The sequence below is a fragment of the Rhincodon typus genome, chromosome 9, assembly GCF_021869965.1.
Source record: "Rhincodon typus isolate 14 chromosome 9, sRhiTyp1.1, whole genome shotgun sequence".
Classification (NCBI taxonomy): Eukaryota; Metazoa; Chordata; class Chondrichthyes; order Orectolobiformes; family Rhincodontidae; genus Rhincodon; species Rhincodon typus.
Window position 1 is genome coordinate 42151330 of NC_063340.1, and position 25413 is coordinate 42176742.

A 25413-nucleotide genomic window follows, 5' to 3' on the forward strand; every position below is an offset into this window, starting at 1 on the left:
CACACCCGGCACTTTTCCCTGCAACCGCAGGAAGTGCTACACCTGCCCCCACACCTCCTCCCTCACCCCCATCCCAGGCCCCAAGAAGACTTTCCACATCAAGCAGATGTTCACCTGCACATCTGCTAATGTGGTATACTGCATCCGCTGTACCTGGTGTGGCTTCCTCTACATCGGGGAAACCAAGCGGAGACTCGGGGACCGCTTTGCAGAACACCTATGCTCGGTTCGCAACAAACAACTGCACCTCCCAGTCGCGAACCATTTCAACTCCCCCTCCCATTCCTCAGACGACATGTCCATCCTGGGCCTCCTGCAGTGCCACAACGATGCCACCCGAAGGTTGCAGGAACAGCAACTCATATTCCGCTTGGGAACCCTGCAGCCCAATGGTATCAATGTGGATTTCACAAGCTTCAAAATCTCCCCTCCCCCCACCGCATCCCAAAACCAGTCCAGCTCGTCCCTGCCTCCCTAACCTGTCCTTCCTCCCACCTATCCCCTCCTCCCACCTCAAGCCGCACCTACATCTCCTACCGACCAACCTCATCCCGCCCCCTTGACCTGTCCGTCCTCCCTGGACTGACCTGTCCCCTTCCTAACTCCCTACCTACACTCACCTTTCCTGGCTCCATCCCGCCTCTTCGACCTGTTTGTTTCCTCTCCACCTATCCTCTCCTCTATCCCTCTTCTATCCGCCTCCCACTCTCTCCCTATTTATTTTAAAACCCCCTTCCCCTCCCCCTTTTCTGATGAAGGGTCTATGCCCGAAACGTCAGCCTCTCTGCTCCTATGATGCTGCTCGGCCTGCTGATTTCAAGGTAGCCTGCACTCCTTAAAAGCAGGCTGCACCTTTTAAAGGGAAGCTTTAGTGTGGCTGGTGTCGTTGATGGAGCTGGATTATAGAGACAGTTTAAACAAAAAGAAGAGTGAATTATGGTGTAACATGGCAGAGACCGAGCTCCTAACATAATCCCAAAAGTGTCCTGGAAACCTCGGTTATTGAGGTGCCAAAAAGGAGAGATGTTGTCTACTGCACAAACGTTTTAAAATGCAATTAGACCAGCAGTTACTGTGGTTGATGCCAGGAGTCAAGCCACAAGGACCTGGAATCGAAGCCGCAATAAGTTCACTGGCATCGCATGAGTGGCCAAGGTTAATGAATATAGAAGTGAAGAATATACAGTGAAGAAGGTTATCTAAGGTTACAAAGACCTCTTGGTCAATTGGCTCAATGAGCTGAAGAGTGGCAGACGGTGTTTAATTTGGATAAATACAAAGTATCGTATTTTGGTAAAAGAAATAAAGGCAGGTAATACAAAGTAGAACCTTAGGTAGTGCTATAGAATGGAGAGACCTAGGTTAGTTACATAATTCTTTTAATTTTGCATCACATATAGATGAGGTGGTTAAGAAGGCATTAAGCACGCTTGCCTTCATTACTTAGACCTTTGAGTATAGGAGTTGGGACATTATGTTGAGGTTGTACAGGATGTTGGTGAGGCTTCCTCTGGAGTATTGTGTCTAGTTCTGGTTGCCCTATTATAGGAAGGATATTATTAAGCTGGAGAGGGTTCAGAAGAGATTTACTGGGATGTTGCCAGAAATGGAGGGTTTGAGTTATAAGGAGAGGCTGGATAGACTGGGACTTTGTTCACTGGGGCGCAGGAAGTTGAGGGGTGACCTTATAGAGGTTTATAAAATAATGAGGGCTATAGATAAGGTGAATGGCAGGTGTCTTGCCCCTACAGCGGGGAATTTCAAGATTAGGAGGTATATTTTTAAGGTGAGAGGAAAAAGATTTTTAAAAAAAGACATGCGGGGCAATTTTTTACACAGAGTGGTCCATGTGTGGAGTGAACTTCCAGAGGAAGTGGTGGATGCGGTATAGTTACAACATTTAAAAGACATTTGGATTTTTTTATATATTCACGGAATGTGGGTGTTGCTGGTTTGACCAACATTTGTTGCCCAGCCCTAACTCGCCCAGAGGCCAGTTAAGAGTCAACCACATTGCTGTGGGCCTGGAGTCACATGTAGGCCAGACCAGGTAAGGATGGCAGATTTCCTTTCCTAAAGGATATTGGTGCACCAGATGGGTTTTTCCTGACAACTGGCAACAGTTTCATGGTCATTAATTCCAGATTATTATTGAATTCAAATCCCACCATATGCCATGGCGGAATTCGAACCCAGGTCCCCAGAACATTACCCGGGTCTCTGGATTAATAGTCTAGTGATAATACCTCTTGGCTATCGCCTATCCCTAAGCACATGAATATGAACTATTTGGAGAGATATGGCCAAGTGCAGGCAGGTGGGACTGGTTTAGTTTGGGATTATGGTCAGCATCGACTGGTTGGACCAAAGGTTCTGTTTCTGTGCTGTATGACTCTAACTCTTTGACTCTATGAATGCACTTTCACATGCCACAGGCTACAAGCAGTGTGAAAGGTAGTGTAGTCAATGTAACTGCGACAGTCACTAGGATTATTATGGATATTGTTGACAGCCGAACCCCAGATAAAGCATTAGAAAGGAGAAAAGCAAGAAAGAGTCTGAAATTCACAATATGACTGGGTGGGAGAGTTTGAAATAGGATGAAATGTTAATGAAATTTTCCAGTTTATCAGTCAGTAGGAATTACTACTATTAGAGTCATCAATATGCGAGAGAAAGAGGAGGGGTAGGCCATCTGAGTAACAGTGGAACAAAGAATGTTCCACAGATCGTATGAAAAGGGATGTGTAGCCAGCGCCAATATAGGTTTCGCTAATGGCAGCTTTTATCTGGAGGGAGTGAGTGAAGTCAAAGGAAAAGTTCCACATGTAAAAACAAGTTCAACCAAGTGGAGAAGATGGCAGTGGATGGCCACTGGTTAGGCCTTATTCATCAAAGAGGCAGGGACTCCTTAGACCTCCTCTGTTGGGGAATGGAGGTCTGAACAGAATGGACTTCCAGAGGGAGAAGGAGACAGTTAGAGTCAGCAGGCTGGAAACTGTGAAAATATCAGAGGCTCTTAGAAGAGCCATGCATGTAGGTGGGAAGAAACTCATAAGAGAGGAAGAAATAGTCAACTTTGGAAGAAATGAGTTCTATGAAATATAAGCAAACTGAAACAATAAAGCTACCAGGGAAAGCCTGTTTGCAGATTCTAGAAAGGGGATAGAAATACATTGTTAAGTGTTGAAGGTCTGTCATATTATAGACAATACAATGGGCTGGGAACATTTCTGGAAGAGAGAGGTCTGTAACAAATGGGAAACAATCCTTCCGACATTCTACCCTTGACTTGAGAACATCCAAACTTTGCTGCCTCTGTTCTAAGTTATTATAAGATTTGTTCAGCCATTACTCCTGTATCATTGATTTCAGGTGGCTTGGGAATTGACTGTTCAACTCTATACCACACTTTCGTCCTTTAGGACGTAACCCTTAATACCTACCTCTTTGGCCAAGCATTACCATCTACACTAATATCACTACATGTGACTCAATATTAACTTTTGTTTGACACCCTGCTGTAAAAAGCCTGGAAATGTTTACTGTGTTAAATGTGCTATATAAATGTAATATGTTGTTGATATTCACTGGTGGAGTTGTGGGCGAAGGGAGGTAAGGGAAGATGTCTGAGAATTATGATTCAACCTCTACAAGATGGTGGCCAGTTCACAAACAAATGCATCACCCCTTTAAGCAAGTTTTATGATGATGTCGGAAGATGAGCTCAGCATCATTCCAAGCTCTGAATTCATTCAGTTGCAAATTAAAGTGGATGATGCTGCAATATTTGCTGACGCAAGTTTAAGGAGAATTCCTCTGCCATAGCACTGATCAACTAACAGTAGATCCCATAGAATGCTCTGCCTGTTTCTCCTCCTGGGTGGCTTTTTATTGCTGCCTTTCCAAATTGGCATTTGTTAATTACCATGTCTTCATTGTGAAGCATGTACTATTTCAAATTCTGCAAAATGCTTCTACACTTTAAGGTATAATTCAGCTATTCAAACTGTCAAATTCTCAAGTCAAGAAGCCCTGTTACACAATTTTTAAAGAAAAATAATAATTTTGACAATTTTGCTGCTGTTTAATTCTTCAAATTCCCATTTCAGAACTAAAACACATAGATTTTACAAAATCTGGCTATTGTTTCTGGCACACCAGATCTTTTTTCCTTGACAGTATGTGTTGTCGATCTAAGCACACTAAAACTTTCAATTTAAACAAAAATGAGAATTGCCTACATTGAAGAAAAGTTATATCTGAGAGATTTGCTGGATTTTTCTTTCCCTAAATTGTCCCCAGGTTTGCTGTTGATGACATTCAGAGCTCACCCTGTCAAATACCATCTACTGAAGTTCAAATTTGGTTTGTTAACTGAAAGTTACACTTGCCCATTATCCAGAGGATTTGTTTACCCAGACTGCAGGCTCCAGCTATGGCACTTTTCCAAAATTACATAATTCTTGCTTTGTGCATGTTGCTCCAGGAAACAAAGAATAATTTTGTAATATACATGGGGAATGCAATATAGATTGAATTTTCAGATCACCATTTATTTCCTATCTTGTGTACACATAGGCACATAGGCATATCTACATATATTTTTTTCTATATGATATATAATAATTAAAAGGTGAATATTTTCAGGATCTGTAGCATTTCCTTTTTATTATAAATTAATCTCATCTCACATAATAGTGTGCCAATATGCTGCACAGTGAAGTTGCAAAGCTTAACTTAGTGGTTAATGTTGCCATGCTACCAAGGTGCTGATTTTAACAGAGCAATCTTAGATGGAAAATAATTTGAGGTCAAATATTTCTTCACAAAGAGAATTGAAGACAAGTTGTTCTCTTGTACCTCCAAGTGTTTGTTGACTGTGCAGCATCTGCATTGGACACATGATGGAGCATTCTTTCTCATTGTAGGTAATTAAAGGCTTTATTTTAGTGTCAGCATCACAATGCATGGTCACCCCATGCCCAGTACCATTGAAACAGGCTGTACATCCATGCTGCCATTCATCTTCATTTCACAGGTTGTGCTGCTGACTGCCTGTACACTCAACAAGGGACCCAACAACACATGTAACTGACATCACATAGAGTGCGGGAGTAAGCCATTCAGCCCATCAAGTTCACACCAAAGAATATCCCACCCAGAACCAGCCTCCCTACTCTATCCCTGTAATCCTGCATTAACCATGGCTAACCCACACAGCCTGTTTATCCCTGGACAGTACGGGGCAACTTAGCATGACCAGTTCACCTGACCTGCACATCATTGGACTGTAGGAGGAAACCAGAGCACCCGGAGGAAATCCATGCAGACATGGGGAGAACGTGCAAAGTCTAGACACACAGTTGCCCGAGGGTGGAATCGAACCCAGGTCCCTGGTGCTGTGAGGCAGCTGTACTAATCACTGAACTACCATACCACCCCAATGTATTGACAGCCTGAATCTCTTAAGGACAACCTACCAGAGCTGCTGCAGACTGAGCATGGCTTGTACACAAGCAGAAGTGCAGAATATGAAGCGCCAGGCAAGAGAGAGAGCAATCGTAGGATTTCTGATATAGCTTCAGAGGTATTAGTCAGGAATTGGAAAGGAGAGCTGCAATAATCCTGCAGGAGTCAGGAGGCCTTCAAGGTGCAGCCTGAGAAGAGAAGGGAGCGGGTGCCCGGCGAGGTTAGTTTTGGAAAGTCTGGTCACGCAGATCCAGCAGCAGTGCCACAATTGGTCACTCAAGACAAATGTGACTCAAAAAGCATTTCATATCCACTGCACCAGCAACCTCTCGTGCTACGCAATGCACCAAACACCTAACACTCACTGGTCAGTAAGACGCTACCTAGCATTCACCTCTTCCACCTCACCCAGTGCCAATGGTTTTGAGTTACATGAACCTGCTGTCCTTCCTCAGTCCAATATAAGCACATCACTCCCTCCACTTGCCGATGTCTCTCATCCAGCCATCATGCTGTTCTCACTTGGGCAAGTGCTGGAGACGAGTATTGTGCCAGGGGTAGAACACTTTTCACCCAGTATCCAGCCGCTTGTTCTTCTTGACTGGTATATCACAGAATGAAGATGTTGGCGCTGCTGCCAGGTAGTGGGCATTCACCAAGAGGTTCTTCTGTCACCATCGTACACCAACTTGATGTTGATGTCTTGCAGCCAGAGAGCATCTCCCCTTTAACGGCTCGCACAGCTACCTGCTTGTAGTGGATTGCACACAGTGCTGTTGGAAATCCCAGTCATCTCTCAGAGGCATGAGCTCTCCTCCTGCTTCTCTCTGATCAGTGGGAAGTTAGCACAGAACTTCTGCGTCCACATATGATGTCCTCCTTGATGTAAGAGATTGCTGATGTGACCTGCTCTGAAGGATCACTGATGTAGAAATGATTGTGGTCATGACTCACAGGCTTGCAGGGCCCAGGTGTGACCACAGGTTCACAGGGCCCAGGTGTGACCACAGGCTCACAGGACCCAGGGTGTGACCACAGGCTCACAGGGCCCAGGTGTGACCACAGGCTCACAGGACCCAGGTGTGACCACCGGCTCACAGGGCCCAGGGTGTGACCACAATGTTTACTTGGGCCAGGGACATCCACAGGCTCACAGGGCCCAGGGTGACCACAGGCTAACAGGGCCCAGGTGTGACCACAGGCTCACAGGGCTCAGGGTGTGACCACAGGCTAACAGGGCCCAGGTGTGACCACAGGCTCACAGGGCCCAGGGTGTGACCACAGGTTCACAGGGCCCAGGTGTGACCACAGGCTCACAGGACCCAGGGTGTGACCGCAGGCTCACAGGGCCCAGGTGTGACCACAGGCTCACAGGGTCCAGGGTGTGACCACAGGCTCACAGGGCCCAGGGACAACTACAAGCATTCTCCTACAGGGCATCTGCTTCCATCCTGTGGCTCCTCTGTATGGTTTTGTTCAAGAAATCATAGTTTACTCAAAAAAGCGATCAAAATCATTATTGATTTTAAAGCAGTTAACTAACAATAGTTTAGATATGATGCATGTGAGGTAAGTACATAAAAGAGACATACAACCTGTAACACAATTTAGTGATTCCCACAGGGGATGAATGGATGTTGGAAACAGGAAGATGCTGATTTCCAGTTTGCTTTGAGCAGTTTGCTGGTCTTGGATTAGACAAACAGACGGCTGATGTTGAAATTTATAGCTGGAGGTTCCAGTTTCTCCTATTATCAATCTTCTTGAAACTACCAAAGTTTTCAGCCCATGTCAGCAATGACCGTTTAAAGAAAAACCCTCCTTTGCCGTCTTGTGCTAGGTTAAGGCACTTCGATGGCCATTCACCCACTACATATAATATACAAACAATGAACCCTATGGTGAAAGTAGTTTGTGTAAGGAAAAACGTTTGGATGGAATTCATTGAAAACTTGCCACTATGTTGAAATTAACTCTTTTCTGTTACAGTGCGGTAATTTTGTTAATCGTCTTGACCAATTTCAAGGGTAGGCAATGGCCTAGTGGTATTATTGCTAGACTATTAATCCAGAAACTCAGCTAATGTTCTGGGGACCCAGGTTCGAATCTCACCATGGCAGATGGTGGAATTGGAATTCAAAAAAAAATCTGGAAATAAGAATCTACTGACCACTATGAAATCATTGCCGATTGTTGGAAAAATCCATCTGGTTCACTAATCATCTTCAGGGGAGGAAATCTGCCACCTTCATCTGGTCTGGCCTACATGTGACTCCAGACCCACAGCAATGTAACTCTGAACTGCCCTCTGAAATGGCCTAGCAAGCCACTCAGTTGTATAAATCGCTACAAAAACTCAAAGAAATGAAACTGGACCGATCACCTGGCATCGACCTAGGCACTGGAAAAGACAATGGCAGAAACAGCCATGTCAACCCTGCAAAGTCCTCCTCACTAACATCTGGGGGTTAGTCCCAAAATTGGGAGAGCTGTCTCACAGCCTGGTTAAGGAACAGCCTGACACAGTCATACTCTCAGAATCATACCTTACAGCACCACCATCACCATCCGTGGATATTTCCTGTCCCACCGGCAGGACAGACCCAGCAGAGGGGGTGGCACAGTGGTATACAGTCGGGAGAGTGTTGCTCTGGGAGCCCTCAACATTGACTCCGGACCCCATGAAGTCTCATGGCTTCAGGTTAAACATGGGCAAGGAAACCTCCTGCTGATTACCACATACCGCCCTCCCTCAGCTGATGAATCAGTATTCCTCAATGTTCAGCAACACTTAGAGGAAGCACTGAGAATGGCAAGGGCACAAAATGTACTCTGGGTGGGGGATTTCAATATCCACCACCAAGAGTGGCTCGGCAGCAGTACGAATGATCGAGCTGGTCGGGTCCTAAAGGACATAACTGCCAGACTCGGTCTGCAGCAGGTGGTGAGGGAACCGACAAGAGGGAAAAACATACCTGACCTCATCCTTACTAATCTGCCAGGTGCAGTTGCGTCGGTCCATGAGAGTTTCGGTAAGAGTGACCGTCGCACAGTCCTTGTGGAGACAAAGTCCCGCCTTCACATTGATAACAACCTCCATCGTGTTGTGTGGCACTATCACCGTGCTAAATGGGACAGAGTTTGCACAGATCCAGCAACTCAAGACTGGGCATCCACAAGGTGCTGTGGACCATCAACAGCAGCAGAATTCCACTCTAGCACAATCTGTAACCTCATGGCCCGGCGTATTCCCCACTCAACCATTACCATCAGGCCAGGGGATCAACCCTGGTTCAATGGAGAGTGCAGGAGGGCGTGCCAGGAGCAGCACCAGGCATACCTGAAGATGAGGTAACAACCTGGTGAAGCCATCAAGCAGGACTACTTGCACGCCAAACAGCGAAAGCAGCAAGTGATAGACAGAGCTAAGCGATCCCACAACCAATGGATCAGATCTAAGCTCTGCAGTCCTGCCACATCCAGTCATGAATGGTGGTGGACAATTAGATAACTCACTGAAGGAGGAGGCTCCACAAATATCCCCATCCTCAATGATGGAAGAGCCCAGCACATCAGTGCAAAAGATAAGGCTGAAGCATTCGCAGCAACCTTCAGCCAGAAGTGCCAAGTGGATGATCCATCTCGGCCTCCTCCAGTGGTCCCCAACATTACAGATACCAGTCTTCAGCCAATTCGATTCACTCCACATGATATCAAGAAACGGTTGGAGACACTGGATACTGCAAAGGCTACGGGCCCTGACAACATTCCAGCAATAGTACTGAAGACTTGTGCTCCAGAACTTGCCGCTGCCCTAGCCAAGCTGTTCCAGCACAGTTAGAACACTGGTACCTACCCGACAATGTGGAAAATTGCTCAAGTATGCCCTGTACACAAAAAGCAGGACAAATCCATCCCAGCCAATTACCACCCCATCAGTCTACTTTCGATCATCAATAAAGTGATGGAAGGTGTCATCGACAGTGCGATCAAGCAGCACCTTCTCAGAAATAACCTGCTCAGTGATGCCCAGTTCGGGTTCCGCCAGGGCCACTCAGCTCCTGATCTCATTACAGCCTTGGTTCAAACATGGACAAAAGAGCTGAATTCCAGAAGTGAGGTGAGAGTGACAGCCCTTGATATCAAGGCTACATTCGACCGAGTGTGGCATCAAGGAGCCCTAGCAAAACTGGAATCAATGGGTATCAGGGGGCAAATGCTCCGGTGGTTGGAGTCATACCTGACACATAGGAAGATGGTCGTGGTTGTGGGAGGTCAATCATCTCAGCTCCAGGACATTTCTGCAGGAGTTCCTCAGGGTGGTGTCCTCGGCCCAACCATCTTCAGCTGCTTCATCAATGACCTTCCCTCCATCATAAGGTCAGAAGTGGGGATGTTCGCCGATGATTGCACAATGTTCAGCACCATTCGTGACTCCTCAGATACTGAAGCAGTCCATGTTCACATGTAACAAGATCTGGACAATATCCAGGCTTGGGCTGACAAGTGGCAAGTGACATTCGTGCCACACAAATGCCAGGCTATGACCATCACCAATAAAAGACAATCTAACCACCGTCCCTTGACATTCAATGGTGTTACTATCACTGAATCCCCCACTATCAACATCCTGGGGGTTACCATTGACCAGAAACTCAACTGGACTCACCACATTAACACAATGACTACAAGAGCAGGCCATAAGCTAGGAATACTGTGGCAAGTAACTCACCTCCTGACTCCTCAAAGCCTAACCACCATTTACAAGGCACAAGTCAGGAGCGTGATGGAATACTCCCCACTTGCCTGGATGAGTGCAGCCCCAACAACGCTCAAGAAGCTTGACACCATCCAGGACAAAGCAGCCCGCTTGATTGGCACTATATTTACAAGCATTCACTCCCTCCATCACCAACGCTCAAAAGCAGCAGTGTGTACTATCTACAAGATGCACTGCAAAAATTCACCAAAGATCCTCAGACAGAACCTTCCAAACACACGACCACTTCCATCTCGAAGGACAAGGGCATCAGACATATGGGAACACCACCACCTCCAAGTTCCCCTCCAAGTCACTCACCATCCTGACTTGGAAATATATCGCCGTTCCTTCACTGTCACTGTGTCAAAATCCTGGAATTCCCTCCCTAATAGCATTGTGGGTCAACCCACATCATGTGGATTGCAGCGGTTCAAGAAGGCAGCTCACCATCAATTTCTCAAAGGCAACTAGGGTTGGGCAAGAAATGGTGGCCAGCCAGCGATGCCCACATCCCACAAATGAATAGAAAAATAAAGAGGAAATTGTTCATTGTGACAACAAATTCAGTCAAGTGGAGGAGTGTAGTGGTGGATGGGAACTTGTTGGGCCTCCATTCAAGAAAAAAAACAGGAAGCTCTCAGAAAGTTTTGCTGATGGTTAGAGACATCGAGGGATTGGATGGAACCAGTGAAAAGAAAACATTTAGGGCCAGAAAGCTGGAAACTATTGAAGTGACAGAGGCATTGTAAGGGTCATGAATGTTGATGGGAAGAGATTGGACAATGGGAAATAAAACAGTTGAGATCGGAACATTAGAATTGGAGTAAGAGTAGGCTGTTCAGCTCCTCAAGCCTGCCTGGTCTTCAACAGATTGTGGCCGATATGTCCCAGGCCTTAACTCCCCTTTTGTGACATCTCCTCATAGCCCTGAACTCCCCAATATTTGAAAAATCTATTTACCTCTTGTTTAAATACCTTCAGCGATCTACCCTCTTTACCATTCTGTCACAGAGAATTTCAGACATTGATTACGCTCTGAGAGAAGAAATTCCTTCACATCTCAGTTTGAAATGAGTGTCCCCTTATTCTGTAACTGTCTATTTGTTCGAGGCTCCCCCACTAGTGAGAAACAGCTTCTCGACATGTCAACCTCACCACCCCCCCCCAACCCCCCCCAGAATGTTGTATGTTTCAATAAGATCACCCCTCATTCTTTTCAACTCCAATGAATAAAGGTAACCTGTTTGGCTGTTTTTGATAAGTCAACCCCTTCATTCCAGGAATCATCTAGTGAATGACTTTTAAACTGCCTTCAATGCCAGTGCATCCTTTCCCAAATATGAAGACCAAAAAGTGCATACAGCACCCCAGGTGCAGCCAGGTCAACATCCTCTACAGTTGAAATAAGACTTCCCTATTTTTAAATTCCAGCCCCCTAACAATAAAGGCCAGAATTCCATTTGCATTCTTCATTACCTGCTATACCTGTATGCTAACTTTTTGTGCTCCTAGATTCTCTGCCCTGCACACTCTTGGAGCCTCCCTCCATTTAAATAATACTATGCTTTTTGATTCTTCCTACCAAAGTGCATGACCTCACAGAAAGTGTCGGTGAACAGAGACTTCTTTGTCTCTATCCAGTAGCTCTCCTTGAAATTCCAAAAGGTTAGTAACCGACCTCCACAAATACAACACAATACTTCCACTAACTTGCAGCAGAGAGCCAAATTCACATCCATTGCTTTCTGACACAACATGGAAAGTACATGTAGCTATGCAATTGAAAAGCTCAGCACTAAGTTCTGAACTGTTACCGATGCCGTCCCAAAAAGTGACATACTCACTAAGAATGATTTATTTTGTCCATTTACCTTCTCACCTAAAGAGCATCTTAGAAATAAACACTGTTCCTTTACAAACTTTGATCCTTTATAATTGAATGTTCAATTTGGCATGATGCTAGGAATCAGAAAATACATCTGAACTGTGCTGCACAATGTTCTATCTTGGCCCAATAACCCTGCCCTGAAATCCAAATTTATTTTCTTTCATATTCCCTTGTGGTCTCAGGTATGATTTTTTATTTCCTTATGGAAACTACAATCATTGTCCAACACAGCTTGCTGCTTATACAACATTGAGGTGCTTTCATCACATCTCAGACCACTACATTTGGGTAAATCTTTAACTTGTCACCTAGCTAATAAGCTGGTATTGTGAATCAATGATTTGTATAGTGGGCAGCTATTCTACAATGCCAGTTTTATACCCAATGGTGATTTGAAAATTGAATTCATCATTACAGAGTCCTGTTGTCTGAGATAAAAGTGCATTACACTAGTTGTGACAGCTTTAAATTTCTGATCCAGTTTATTTGTGTGATTTTCAGTTTCTCATGGACAAAGAAAATGTTGCGTTGTGGAAAGAAATGACTGTAACACACAATTCTATAAGACACAATACCCTAATGCAACATTTCACTAAGGTCTTTGTGTCTCATTCAATCTCCCATGTTATCTTTGATTCAAGCAAGTTTAGAAGTTTTAAGATTTCTCCAGATAATAATAAGTATATAAGAATATTTGCTGGTAAAAAGGTTTGAACTATGTTAGTTCATTCTTTAGAAGGAGAGATAAATGATTGTCTGTTTAGGATGGGCTTTAGGCTTTTCAAAGATTAAATAGAAACATAAATCTTTATGCCCTGTTGGGAGAATAAAAATGTTAGCTGTGTATAGAACTTGGTTAAATTTCAGAATGTGGGGAGATCAAGTAAATGTTTCATGTAGATTTATCATCTTTAAATTTTTATTTGTGATTTTAGTTACTTCCTCAGAAGATAGAGATATATTCTGGATAGTGTCCATGGCAAGGAAAGTAAATATCCTATATGAAAAAACAAGCTCAGAGATCCAGACAGACTTCTTTCATTCTTAATGTTTGTAACTTGGGACCATTGTTTCACATCTTTCCTTAAAGCCTCAGTTCTGATCATTTGTAAAATCTCAAATGAACAAAAAAAAGCCTATTGACTTATGCTCAATACATCTATTATGTATAGTTTAAAAGTAATCATGACTAAGTGATTTGTTGAAACATAAGCCACAAAGTGGCTTCTTGGCAGCATAACTGGAATTATAGAATGACTGAGTCAGTGGTTTTGTTTTCAGGAATTCACAAAGCTCAGATAGTGTATTTCTCATGTAAATTGAGGGCTGAAATTACACAACAATTAAGGGTTTTCTGCCACTTTGCTGGGGCAGAGCAGGCAAGTGGTACAATGTTGTGACAGCTTTAAATTTCTGATACAGTTTATTTGTGTGATTTTCAGTTTCTCATGGACAAAGAAAAAGTTGCATTGTGGAAAGAAATGACTATAACACACAATTCTATAAAACACAATAGCATAATGCAACATTTCACTAAGGTCTTTGTGTCTCATTCAATCTCATAATACAGGATGTAAATTTATAAACCTTTCTATCACCCAGGTAAAGGAAAAATGGGTCATGGGTGGTGCTGTAACATGGGCAGTAGCAAATTAATAGACAGTTTTACTGTGCACCTGACTTGTCAAACCAGTGAAAGAGAAAATCAGAAGCAATGTAAAGCAGGTTGCTTATTTCCTATTCTCAATTCTGCATTCATGAGTACAACTGATTTCACCCCTATAACTTTTAGTCCTGGTGACTTAAGTTCTTTTAGCTCAATCTGACTGCACAATGTACAATCACAGGCACCCAATGTACACACATGCATTGCTGTGCCCTTTCATCTTCGAACTTTGCAAAATTGTATTTCTTCTGCTGGAATCAAATGTCGACATTGAAGCTCGATCACAATCTTGGTCAAATCCCTCTAGTACTTTAGGTATTTTGTGCACCAGCCACCCCAGGCTATGATGCCCCATGTCACCTTCATCACATACAATAAGTGTATCTTCACTGGTGTTCAGTCTGGAGACTCTCCCTGTCCTCCAGCTGTCCAAGCAAGAGAAATCCCAACGAAACATTGACCCTTGCTGCATGCTACTGCACATTCTGGTGAAACACACCTGAACGGTCTGGTGGGTGGCACCAAATAAGAAAGCTACAAAATAAGTCTATGTACTTGAAGTCAAAATTGACCGACAACAAAAATACTTTGGTTGGGAGAGGTTGTCAGTCAGGAATTGTGCCTTGTGGAGACAGGAATTTCAGGAGGAGCCTAGACCCATTTGCATTTCTTAAGCCATATGTTAACTGCAGAGTTAGGGCAGAATGGCATCAAGCTGAATTCTGTGTCTGCTGCCTTCGCCTTTTCTCTTCTGATCATCTGGTACAATGGGTAGAATCGAGTCACGCTCCTATTAAGTGGTGAAAAAGGCAGCCACAGAAATTTAGAGATAGTAAGAACTGCTGATGCTGGAGTCAGAGATAACACAATGTGGAGTTGGAGGAGCACAGCAGGCCAGGCAGCATCAGAGGAGCAGGAAAGCTGACGTTTCGGATCGGGACCCTTCTGCAGAAATGGGGGAGGGGGAAGGGAGCAAGGAAATAAATAGAGAGTGGAGGGGTGGGGCTGGGGAAGGAAGGTGGGATGGTGGTAGGTGAGTGCAGGTAGGGAGTGATGGGGATTGGTCAGTGAGGTGTGAGGAGTGGATTGGTGGGAGAGAAGATGGACAGGTTGTGTCAGGTCAAGGTGGCGGGGTTGAGAGGGAGGGTTGGTCATGGGATGAGGCCAGGGGTGGGGAGATTTTGAAACTGTTAAATTCCACATTGAGACCATTGGGTTGTAGGCTCCCAAAAGAGCGCAGGTGCTCTACAAAGTGGTCTCAGAGCCCCTGCTTGGTCTCACCACTCCTCCCACCTCACTGAGCATTCCTCACCACTCCCTACCTGCACTCACCTATCACCATCCTACCTACCTTCCCCAGCCCCACCCCTCCTCTCTCTATTTATTTCCTTGCTCCCTTCCCCCTCCCCAATTTCTGAAGAAGGGTCCCGATCCGAAACGTCAGCTTTCCTGCTCCTCTGATGCTGCCTGGCCTGCTGTGTTCCTCCAACTCCACACTGTGTGGCCACAGAAATTTAATTGTGCGGGTGTCAAAGTGGCTGTTCCCTGACAGTGAAGTGCAAGTCGTGAAGTAACTTGGCACTGGATTAGAGACAGTCTATGGTCCCCAGTGGCAAGCAATGGGAATCTATTTTTAATATATTAACATTATTATTAGAACTTAGCCACTACATTAAACTGTCCTCAAACAGGGCACCATGGGGGACATGAATGGAATCTCCCAGTCAGCCACATCCACACATGCATAAGGAACTTCATCAATGATGTGTTTAAATAGACCAATGTTTTTGTGCCATTCACAGGAGGCCCTGAGAGTCAGGCAGCCAGACGGTCAGATTTAGTTCCATAGCTGGACTTCCCCAAGACTTAAAGGCAATTGATTGTCTTGAGAGCTCCCTGAGAATAGCCATCATCATTCATAACACACAGGCTTCTGCCACCCTCTTAATGTGCAGCTTGTGCATGACCACTGAAAATAAATCCAGAAAGTGTTGCTTACTTGTGATTCATGCATTCTCAATCACTATGAGTTGGAACTGAGGGATGACTCCTGGGTGACAAGGGATATCCTCAAAATGATCTATCTTATGATACCAGTCCAGAACTCTCTGGAGGAGTCATACAGTATCTCCAATGCTGCAACAAGAGCAACAACAGAACAGAACCATTGGACTGCTGAAGGTGAGGCTCTGTTTTCTAGACTGCTCAGACCAAGTGCATATGCTACACATAGTCTTCAAGATCACTCAGTCTCCTGCACCATACATAGCTGGCACAGATGGCTCTGAGGCAAATTGTTGGTGCCCCTAGTCCTCTCAGTGGACAAAAGCTCCTCTCTGACCACAACAGAAACAAGAACACTGGAGGGTGGTTTAAACACCTCAGCCCCCTCCTGCCTTTCCAATGGCATCCAGAACCCAAAGCCAGAATGATGGGATATGTGTCCAATGCACATTCTGGCAGCCACTGAATATTCTGCTAGACCTGGACCCTGTACCAATCACCACCCTCTCCATGAAGGAAGCCATAACAGAACCCCTGGCTTAAATTGGTTCCTCAGCTATTTGCTGAAGACTCTGCATAGCCTTGAGCACCTCAGTCAGATGTTCCCCTGCCATCCACAACAGGTTTCTCCTGGCTGTACCCAGTGGCCTACCATCAGCACAGCTTCATTCCAGGTGCCCTCTGAGTGCCAGGTACCTCTGCTGTCACATCCTCCACCAATTGCTGTGACATGTCGGTGATGAGTTCCCCAGATTGAGGCCCCAAGCCTAATCACTAACACATTGCCACCAAAGAGGGATAATGTATCCTCTGGATGTTCTTCTTCATCAATGGTAGTGTTCCAGCTTGCTGCAGACTCTGAGTAATGTAAGAATTAGCTTTCAGTTACATATAATCCCATTTCCCAATACATGCCTTCTCTACGCCTCGTTCTTGACACCAAGTTAGAGACAACTCCGCTTTGTTCTGTTGATTCTTCAGCCTTGCTGCTCACAACTGAGTGTCCATCTTGCTGTCTCGCCAGTTCAACTGCTGCCTCCTCATAGGCATCAATGTTTGGAGGTCAGGACACCCATCTTCAGGGGCTCCCTGACGTTTCATGCTCATTTGTCCTGCACACAGATATAAAGATTCAGTATCATCTCAATCACCTTTAAAAGCAGGTAGATGTGCAGCAAATAATATCACCTCCCACAATGATCTACAAAGCATTCTCCTGACACCAGTACAGCTGGCTGCAAGACATTCTTTCTTTCTACGTATTCCAACTAACCTTGAAGCCTGGAACACAAATGCTTGCTTCTACATTGCTTGCTTCTGTAATGAGTGGTACTTTGCACACACATCCTTGCAGAGCGCAGCGAATCATTGAGCTTTTTACAGCATTGAACCCAGTTTCGCTCGTGGCCTCGTGGCTGCTCACTTCCACTGCAATCTCCACCCAGACCACCTTGGTCAGGTGGGAGACACTCTTGCTGTGATCTATCTTCGGAAGAAATTGTTTTGGCTAATGTTGATATGACATTTGTTTACTGTTGAAAACAAAACCATGTTTTCTTACCGCTGCCGTGAGTCAATGGAGGTTCAGGTCGCGTTCATGTTTATTTCGTCTGAGGACCTCAACGTCATCTGTGATACAGAGAAACTCTGATGGATTCTTGATGATATGATCCATGTGTTTTTTTTTAATATATTTTGGCTGATGGGTAATCCAAATAATAGTCTGAGGGAAAAAAATTTCCACTGAATGGTGTTCCTGTGACTCCAGGGAAACTTTACAGGATCAAAATCCATTGAGCTTTAGAAAAGTGATTGGCTCCTGGGAAGCTCATCCAGTGTTTAAATTTTGAATGGGCATCTTTTTGCTGCATTATTTAGTTGACTTGAATCTAAACACACGTATACCGTGCAACCTTTCTTCTAAACAAAAGTAATGGCGTGTCACTAGTCAGTATGATGCTCAACTTTGTAGACAATGTTGCTTTATACAATGGAATCCAATTCCAGTCTGAGCTTGCCATGAATCTGGATGCTGCATTTACAAGAAAGGCCTGGACTGGATTGGTCATCATCTTTCAGATGTAATACCTTTCAGGTTGCTGATAACATCAAACCTGTCTGAGTAAAGTTAATCAGATTTTAATTAGTGTTAATAAATATTCATTTTGGCATAGAATGCATGTCATCCATTTGCTTTAGGGTGTATTGCTTGGATGCAGTTAGAGGCTTAAGTTTTTCTGATAATGTTCATGTGACGTGTCAAATTAACCACATGTACTGTCTGACTGGGCTATGCCAGCTATAAACATCGCAGTTACTTCTTTAATCTAATTGACATTGCTGTGTCTTATGGATGGAACTTTGGAAGCATTCTTGACATTGACTGTTGGTTTGTCCTTCTTAGTAGGACTTTGTGCTTAACTGTGGATTTCTCTGGGAAAATCTCAGCACAGTTTAACCCAATATCCTCTACTAGATCACAGCTTGCAAATAGCACAAAAAGTGGATACAGTTTGGTGGGTGAGACAACTGTACCTCGTGCAATAATTGGAAGTTTTACTGACCCTGTTGACAGCTGCAATAGTTGTTACAGAGTCAGACATCTGAAGGTGCCACTGGCCTCGTTAAAGCTTTATCGATGGTACGTTCTTTGGGTTTGTCAAGAAGCACTTTTCTTTAGGGTTTAATTAGTTTAATGGCAATGACTAATTTCATAAGGCTTTCAGAGCTGAGAGAAATCACATCCCATTCCTTCGCATTAACAACTGCCTTTAATTGATCAATTGTTTCACTTGATTGTTGTCAATATGACATGAATACAAATGTACATACCGTGAAGTTGACTCAGACTTTAATCTGGTCTTCTAAAGGGTAGAAAGTCTTATCAGGATTTTTGAAGTCATCATCAGAAATACTTGGAGAACTGACTCTTCATCCTTTGTTTTTTCCAAATCAATAAATTGTTTGCCTACCATTCCTTTATCAACTATTTGTTGATCCATGAAATAACTAAAACTTTCAGTGGATTGCCAGTCCACACTCCAGTATTTCTTTTGCATGTCTCTTTGTATTTATGTGCTCTTTAAATTACCAATACTAAAAATCTGAATTGCAGTATAGTGCCTTTTATATGTTGTTGGCTTCTCTTTTACGTTTTTCTTTGCTGCTTTAAAAGTAGTAGGCTTGTATGGTGTTCATGCCAAAACAGAAGTTGAGATGATGTCACTTGAACTTTTTAGTATCTTTGATGCTATTTCTTACAAAGCAAAATGGTGGAATTGACTAATGTCAGGTGGAGAAAAGGACTCCAGCAGCTCAGAGAATGAATTATTTTTGCAGTTTTGACTTTGCTTTTCCAGAGGAATTCTGCCAGAGTGGAACTTATTTGCACCATTTCCAAAACTCCCAGTTGTCTAGTACTGAACCTTATTGCTAATCTGGTGGGTTTGTGTTTTCATTGGTGGATCAACAGATAAAATGTAATTTTTTTTGAATGATATTCAAATATTCTAATATTCCTTCTCTGTTGAGGTTATTTTGCTTCAGAACAACTCGGATCACTTTGGTTCAGTTTCTTGTTTGTGAACCTCAGCTCTGAACTCACCTAAGTGATTAGTGATGATTTTGAAAAGTCTTCACAACTGCCAAGGATGTTCTTATCTTTTAGTAAGAACTAGCTGCCACCAGCCATAGTTATATGTCTGTGGAATGTCATATATCATCATGGCATCCAGCTGTCCTAAATGTACACTGCCCGTCTGGTCTGGAATCTATGCAATAACACCACAGTTTGAGTTCAAGAGTGTCTTCTAAGACAGGTAGAATGATGCCACTGGCTTGCAAGAACAGCTCTCTAAACAAGTATAGTTTAAAATTGGCACCTAGACCTTCAACCCCATGAGTAATGCCACAGTGGGCAACAGCCCCCTATACAGTCAGCCAGGACACTCGCCATCACTGCTACAAGATTCCTCCCTATATAACAGACCTAATTACCAAGACGTACTCGTAATTTAAGTGAAGTTTATGAAAGAAAATTGCATGGAATGCCTATTTAATGGGCCCAATTAGTTAAGGGTAATTAGGACCAAAAATCTAAGGCTGCAAAAGAGCTATTAGGAGACCATAAGAAGACACAGGTGAATCAGATAATATAAAGGAATGGCAAATAATCCTAGTTAAATATACAGCAAGATATATAGACTCAGGCACAATTTGTCTCACATGAGATGGATTTTTGAAGCTGGCAAGTCAGTCATGAAGCTGTGGAAACCTGTTGATTCCTGAAACTTAAGTCAGCAGCAGAGTACAGCAGACAGCTTTCAACTTTGATGCAACAAGCTCCTTCCAAGTAATCTCGAGGGATTTTTTTCCCAGGTCAACTAAGTAACTACTTTGTTATAGAACGCAACTCTCTCATGAACGCTTAACAAAGCAGCTCGTTTTGTTCCTCAACACAGGACCTAAACAGATGATAGTGAGCACAATAAATGTTCACGGATTGATTGAATTCTCTTTTAGGGTTGTGGAAGCTCTATCCATGTAGTTTTATGGACAAAAAATATTAAACCTCATATTTATATCAGTAGAAAAGACTACTATTTGTGATGAGCCTCAGTTTCCTACACAGGAATTCCAAATATCACAGGAAGCATTATGATGTTCAAATACTTGGACATTCCAATTCTATTTCAGCAGCCACAGCAGGAGAAAGGATTTGCTGTTGAAAAGTGATAGCCTTTACTCCCATGGCTTGTCCTGCCTTTGCATAGTATTAATAGAGCTGCACGGTTTCACTACAAAAATTTCACAATAAAAGGTGAGAATTAAATAAGCTATTAGAATGCTTAAAAGAAGGTGCCAGCTCCTGCATAGGTCCAGAGATGTACTACGTTGTACCAAAAACTGTCTTTTAAATTTTGACGGCTTGTGTGCATAACAGTTGTAGTCGCTAAGGTTTGGTGGTAGATTTCCTGTTTTCATAGAGACTAATTATAACACCACTGATGCTGAAGACAAGACCCACACTGGCCATGAAGCAGTACAGTGTGGCCAGTGTTACTGCACAGCCGAGAGCCACATTAAAATCAGGAGACGTTCACAAGTGTATGAAACATCATTTGTTGGAGTCTAAGTCTGTGAAAGAGCAGGGACTTACTTGCACGGGGCTTTGATACCCTCCTCCCCCAACCCCCAAGACTATGGCAAAATGATTCATAGCACAGCTCTCAGCCAATGCTGAATTGTTAGCACACTTGCCTCTGAATCAGATGTCTGTAGGTTCACGTTCTACTCAAGGACTTGAGCACAAAAATCAAGACAGGCACTCCAGTGTAGTAGTGAGGGAGTGCTGCACTGTGGAGGTGCTGGCTTTTGAATGAGGTATCAAACAGAGGCCCTGACTTCTGATCTCAGGTGGACATAAAAGAACCCTGTAGGGGGTTATTGTGTGCAAGTTGTTTCCTGCAACACTTTATGATGTCTGATGGTCATGAAAAGTATTATAGAAATGCACGCATTTATTTTTATTTAGCAGCTGAAGTTTTTTCTGCTTTATTGAAACAGATATTGATGAATGTGCATTAGGAAGTCATAATTGTGGTCCAGAACTAACCTGTGTAAACACAAGAGGTTCATTTGCATGTCGCTGCAAACCGGGCTATCAAAAGCGTGGAGATCAGTGTTTGGGTAAGTATAGTAAAACTACTTTTGGAGCATACTTTTTTGTTGCTTTGATTTATGAGTTTCTAGAGTAACCTTCTAACTTTGTGTCACTTGACGAGCAACCCAACTTGGAAGGTGGTTATGGACACATTGCATAATTTTTTGCTCATTCATTGAAATCAAAGCAAATTGCAGAGTTGTAAAATTACTTCTAATAACAAGTTTAAAAGGTTTTTTTTAAATTAAATACATGTTTTTATTTTTTTTCAAAACTTAACAGTAAATTGTCAGTGTAGGCAAGCTCTAATATATACGTTACTAGTTTGCCAAGAAATATTTTGCTAGGATCGAGGGGGTAAAGTTCAACTTCAGAGGGGGTATAATATTGGCAGTAGCTGATCAAATACTTGGACTCCATAAAACGGGAGACTCATTCACCACTGGCTGATTATACATCCACCAAATTATGTCTTCCCCCTTAGGATTTCTTTAAACTCCAGATATATAAATAGCCACTATTGGAATGCAATAATCCCTTAGAGTAATTGAGAAACATGCTACATTATATTGTAAATTGTCACCATATGAAATATCCAAAAGTAAATCTGTAAATAATTAATAGAAATGGATATGATTGCATAGAGCAATCTATTCTGCCAAATATTTCTACGGTCAAACTTTGAGATTTTGTAATTCATTTGTCACCTATCTTTAAATACCCAGCAGTTACATCTGCCTGAACCATCTGGCATATTGCAGACAAAATCTAACCTGAACTCAGATTTGATTAACTAGATTGAGTAACTTCTCTGCTAACTAATATCAAATGCTATTTTATCAAGCATATTTCAATGACATTTCTTACGATGAGTCAGGCGTTATGCAATTGCCGGGAGAAGGCTGTACATGTAATGAAGGGTACATTGAAAGAAATTGGCAATATGTTTGTAAGAAATCTGCTCAGAGACACAGACTTCAGTGCTTTTGTTTTGACAGGGTCCTAGGAAATAAATTAATGGGCAATTTTACACATAATGGTAGAATTTCATGGTTTGACATGGTTTAGTAGTTTTACAAAAAACGTCCATTTCCTTTAATTGCTCCAAAATATGGAATATTATCACTGAACATGTACTAATAGGCTGCTGCTAATTCAGGGTGGGGGAGGGGAGAAACTGATATATTCTCTTTTGACACAAGTAGTGCATGAGTCTTCAATGAAGGAGGAGCAGGTAACAGAGAGTCAGCACTGGCCAAGATATGACAAAGCTGAAAACCTTTTTTGAACAGCCAGCAATTATTCATTAAGAAATACTGATCAATCCACTAGGCTTTGTGTTTTACTTTCAGTGGAAGACCAAAACTGTAGCTGGTCCTAAATATGGCTCAAGAACTTAATTTGCATGTTGTAAGTAGGTTTCTCCTACTTTACTTTCCTGTTACTGAAACCATTCCCATTTCATTGTGGAGCGAACGTCAGCAAGAATAGGGTGGTAGGGACGCTGGACCATGACTTTCAATTTACTACCCTCTTTACGAACTACCATTTAGATCTAAAATGTGGGACAAAATAGGGCCCATTTGTTGAAAATGTTCTACCTGTTCTTAAGGTTTTTACCATCCTTAAAACATGATCCTTGGGACTCATTTAAATACTTGTAGCAAGTTGCCAATATCTTCCTAGCTTCACATGGTGCCAGCAATCTCACTGACAGGAATGCTATGATAGGTGTTGAGGGGAGAGGATAGCAAGAGGGAACCAACCGGCAGATATAAGGAATGCTGTGGTGGCGGGAGGAGGACTCTGCCTTTTCTGGCTCTCCTTCAATCAAAAGAAATTAAACTTCTCCTTTTGGTGCAGCCTACAGGTGAAGCCCCATTCATGTTTAGAAGGCTGAGCAGACCAGCCCTATTTCCCAGACAGGTTCTAGAAAAGTAGCAAAACACTGTGTTAACATACCCTAGACATCTGAAAAAAGGCCTGATTCAATTGGAAACTTTTCAGGTATTTTGGACCATGGGACATTGGGAGTGCAACAGTAGTCAATTTCAATAGTCAACAGTCACTCCAGATTGCCCATTCATGCTGTTTCATATGTAAAAGTTTTGAAACCTTTATCTGCTGGAAACTAAATTAAGAATATCTAAATCACATGCAACTAATAGACAAGAAGGTTTAACTGCATCTGTTTGTCTTGAGTCAAATAAAAACTGAGAGGTGAAAAGGCATTAAACTACAGCTCTAATATATGACATTTTAATATTTGCAATTTAGATCCTTACTGAAGTGTAACTTTAACTGAGTTGTAACCAATTTGTCAGCACTTGTCTGATTTTACAGTGTAATTCATTTATATAAATTAGATTTCTATTAACAATATTCTTTAATTCACTTGGGGAAGCTTTTGATTGAAATTAAATTAGTTCAAGAATGTAAATTTAATACATTATACATACAGGCATGTATTTTAAATCCTTTAGTACGTAGAATGGGAAATAATCATCAAGTTTAATACCAAGGATCAAAGATCAAGTAATTTTGTTACAATAAAGTTAATCTCATGGAATTACTATTATCCACATCAAAAGCTGTGATTTCTCTTGATGTTTAAATACATTGTTTCCAAGTAGGTTGTAGCTGTCATTACATCATCTGGACAATCTGTATTCCTGGAAATGGACTGAATTATAGCTCAAATCAAAGGAATTGCATTCTATGTATTCTGTATGTCAAATGACAAACAAATGTTGCCTGTGAAACGTTGTTATCAACAAAAGCAAAACAGATTTTCATCCAGGAATACAACTTTCCAAATACTAAATTATCCATTTCTTTGAATTCATATTTCAACACTTACTCTTTGACAGAGCATTTTGTATAGAATAACAGTTGGCCAAGAGTGTGCTATAAAGCTCAGTTGAGATTACACTTAATAAATCAGACAGTTTATAAATAACTCCATTGGAGCTTTAAACTACAATCTCGCATACATTTATTCCATACCAGCTGACCTCCTTTGTTATTGCTCATGGAGAGTTGGAATTTTTATTAGAGCAGAGAGACTGGCTCTGATCTCAAGGAAAGCATAGCTAGGGTTTTTTTGTAGAAGTACCGGTTTCCCTTCTGTTAAATTGTTTGGTAAGAGCCAGGTGGCACGGTGACACAGTGGCTCAGTGGTTAGCACTGCTGGCTCACAGCGGTGGAGACCCGGATTTGATTCCACCCTTGGGTGACTGACAGGGGTTAGTGAGCTTTCTATCAGAGGAGCTAGATCCCTGAGCCTAAAAAGGCCAGAAGGTGAATAAATACATTTTATTTTAGCCTTCCTTATGGTTCAAGTAAAATAATCTGACAGCCTAACAATGAAGCCTTGTTTATTCACTGCACCAGATGCCTCTCACCCCATCCTCCCTAAACTGCTTAAGCCTATTCACCACAGTGGAACCCTACCCTCCATCCTGACTTCCCTGCTCCCTGTTGTGTTTAAAAGCCTCCTCTCAATCCTAGCTGGGTTAATCAGCTACTGGTTGCAATGGATCGGCAAGGTGAGAAGGACAGGATCAGAGAAGATCCTGAGGGGAGGATGTGATTACCAAATCTTGCAGGCAGGGATGATCCAAAATAGGAACGGAGATTCGGATCTGTGTCACTGGGTGCTGTCTGATCTTTAGACAGGTGACTGATCCCCACACTGTTGGTAGGGTTGAGGTTGGGGGTGGAGGATGAGTGTTGGGGTGAGTTTGATGTGGGGGGTACAATGGGTGGTGGTGGATGAGGGAGGAGGGAATTTTGATCCCAGGGAGTCCAATTCCTGATCCTGGAGCAGGTACCCAATCCCAAGAGAGTCTGATTCCCAATCCTTGGGAGTCTGTAACTTGGGATGGGGTGCACTGTCCAGTCCTGGGCTAGACCTGTCCCTAACCCCAAGAAGCTGTCTGAACCCATTGTGGAGCAAG

At 42.9% G+C, this 25413-nt stretch overlaps 1 protein-coding gene across 1 annotated transcript in view; it reads left to right on the forward strand.

Annotated features, from left to right (window-relative positions):
• Positions 1-25413, forward strand: part of LOC109929136 (EGF containing fibulin extracellular matrix protein 1) — a 102732-nt gene that overhangs the window by 56933 nt on the left and 20386 nt on the right. Inside the window, exon 5 of the mRNA XM_048601038.1 lies at positions 21358-21480. Coding sequence (XP_048456995.1) covers positions 21358-21480 — 123 coding nt within the window. The remainder of the gene's footprint in view (positions 1-21357; positions 21481-25413) is intronic.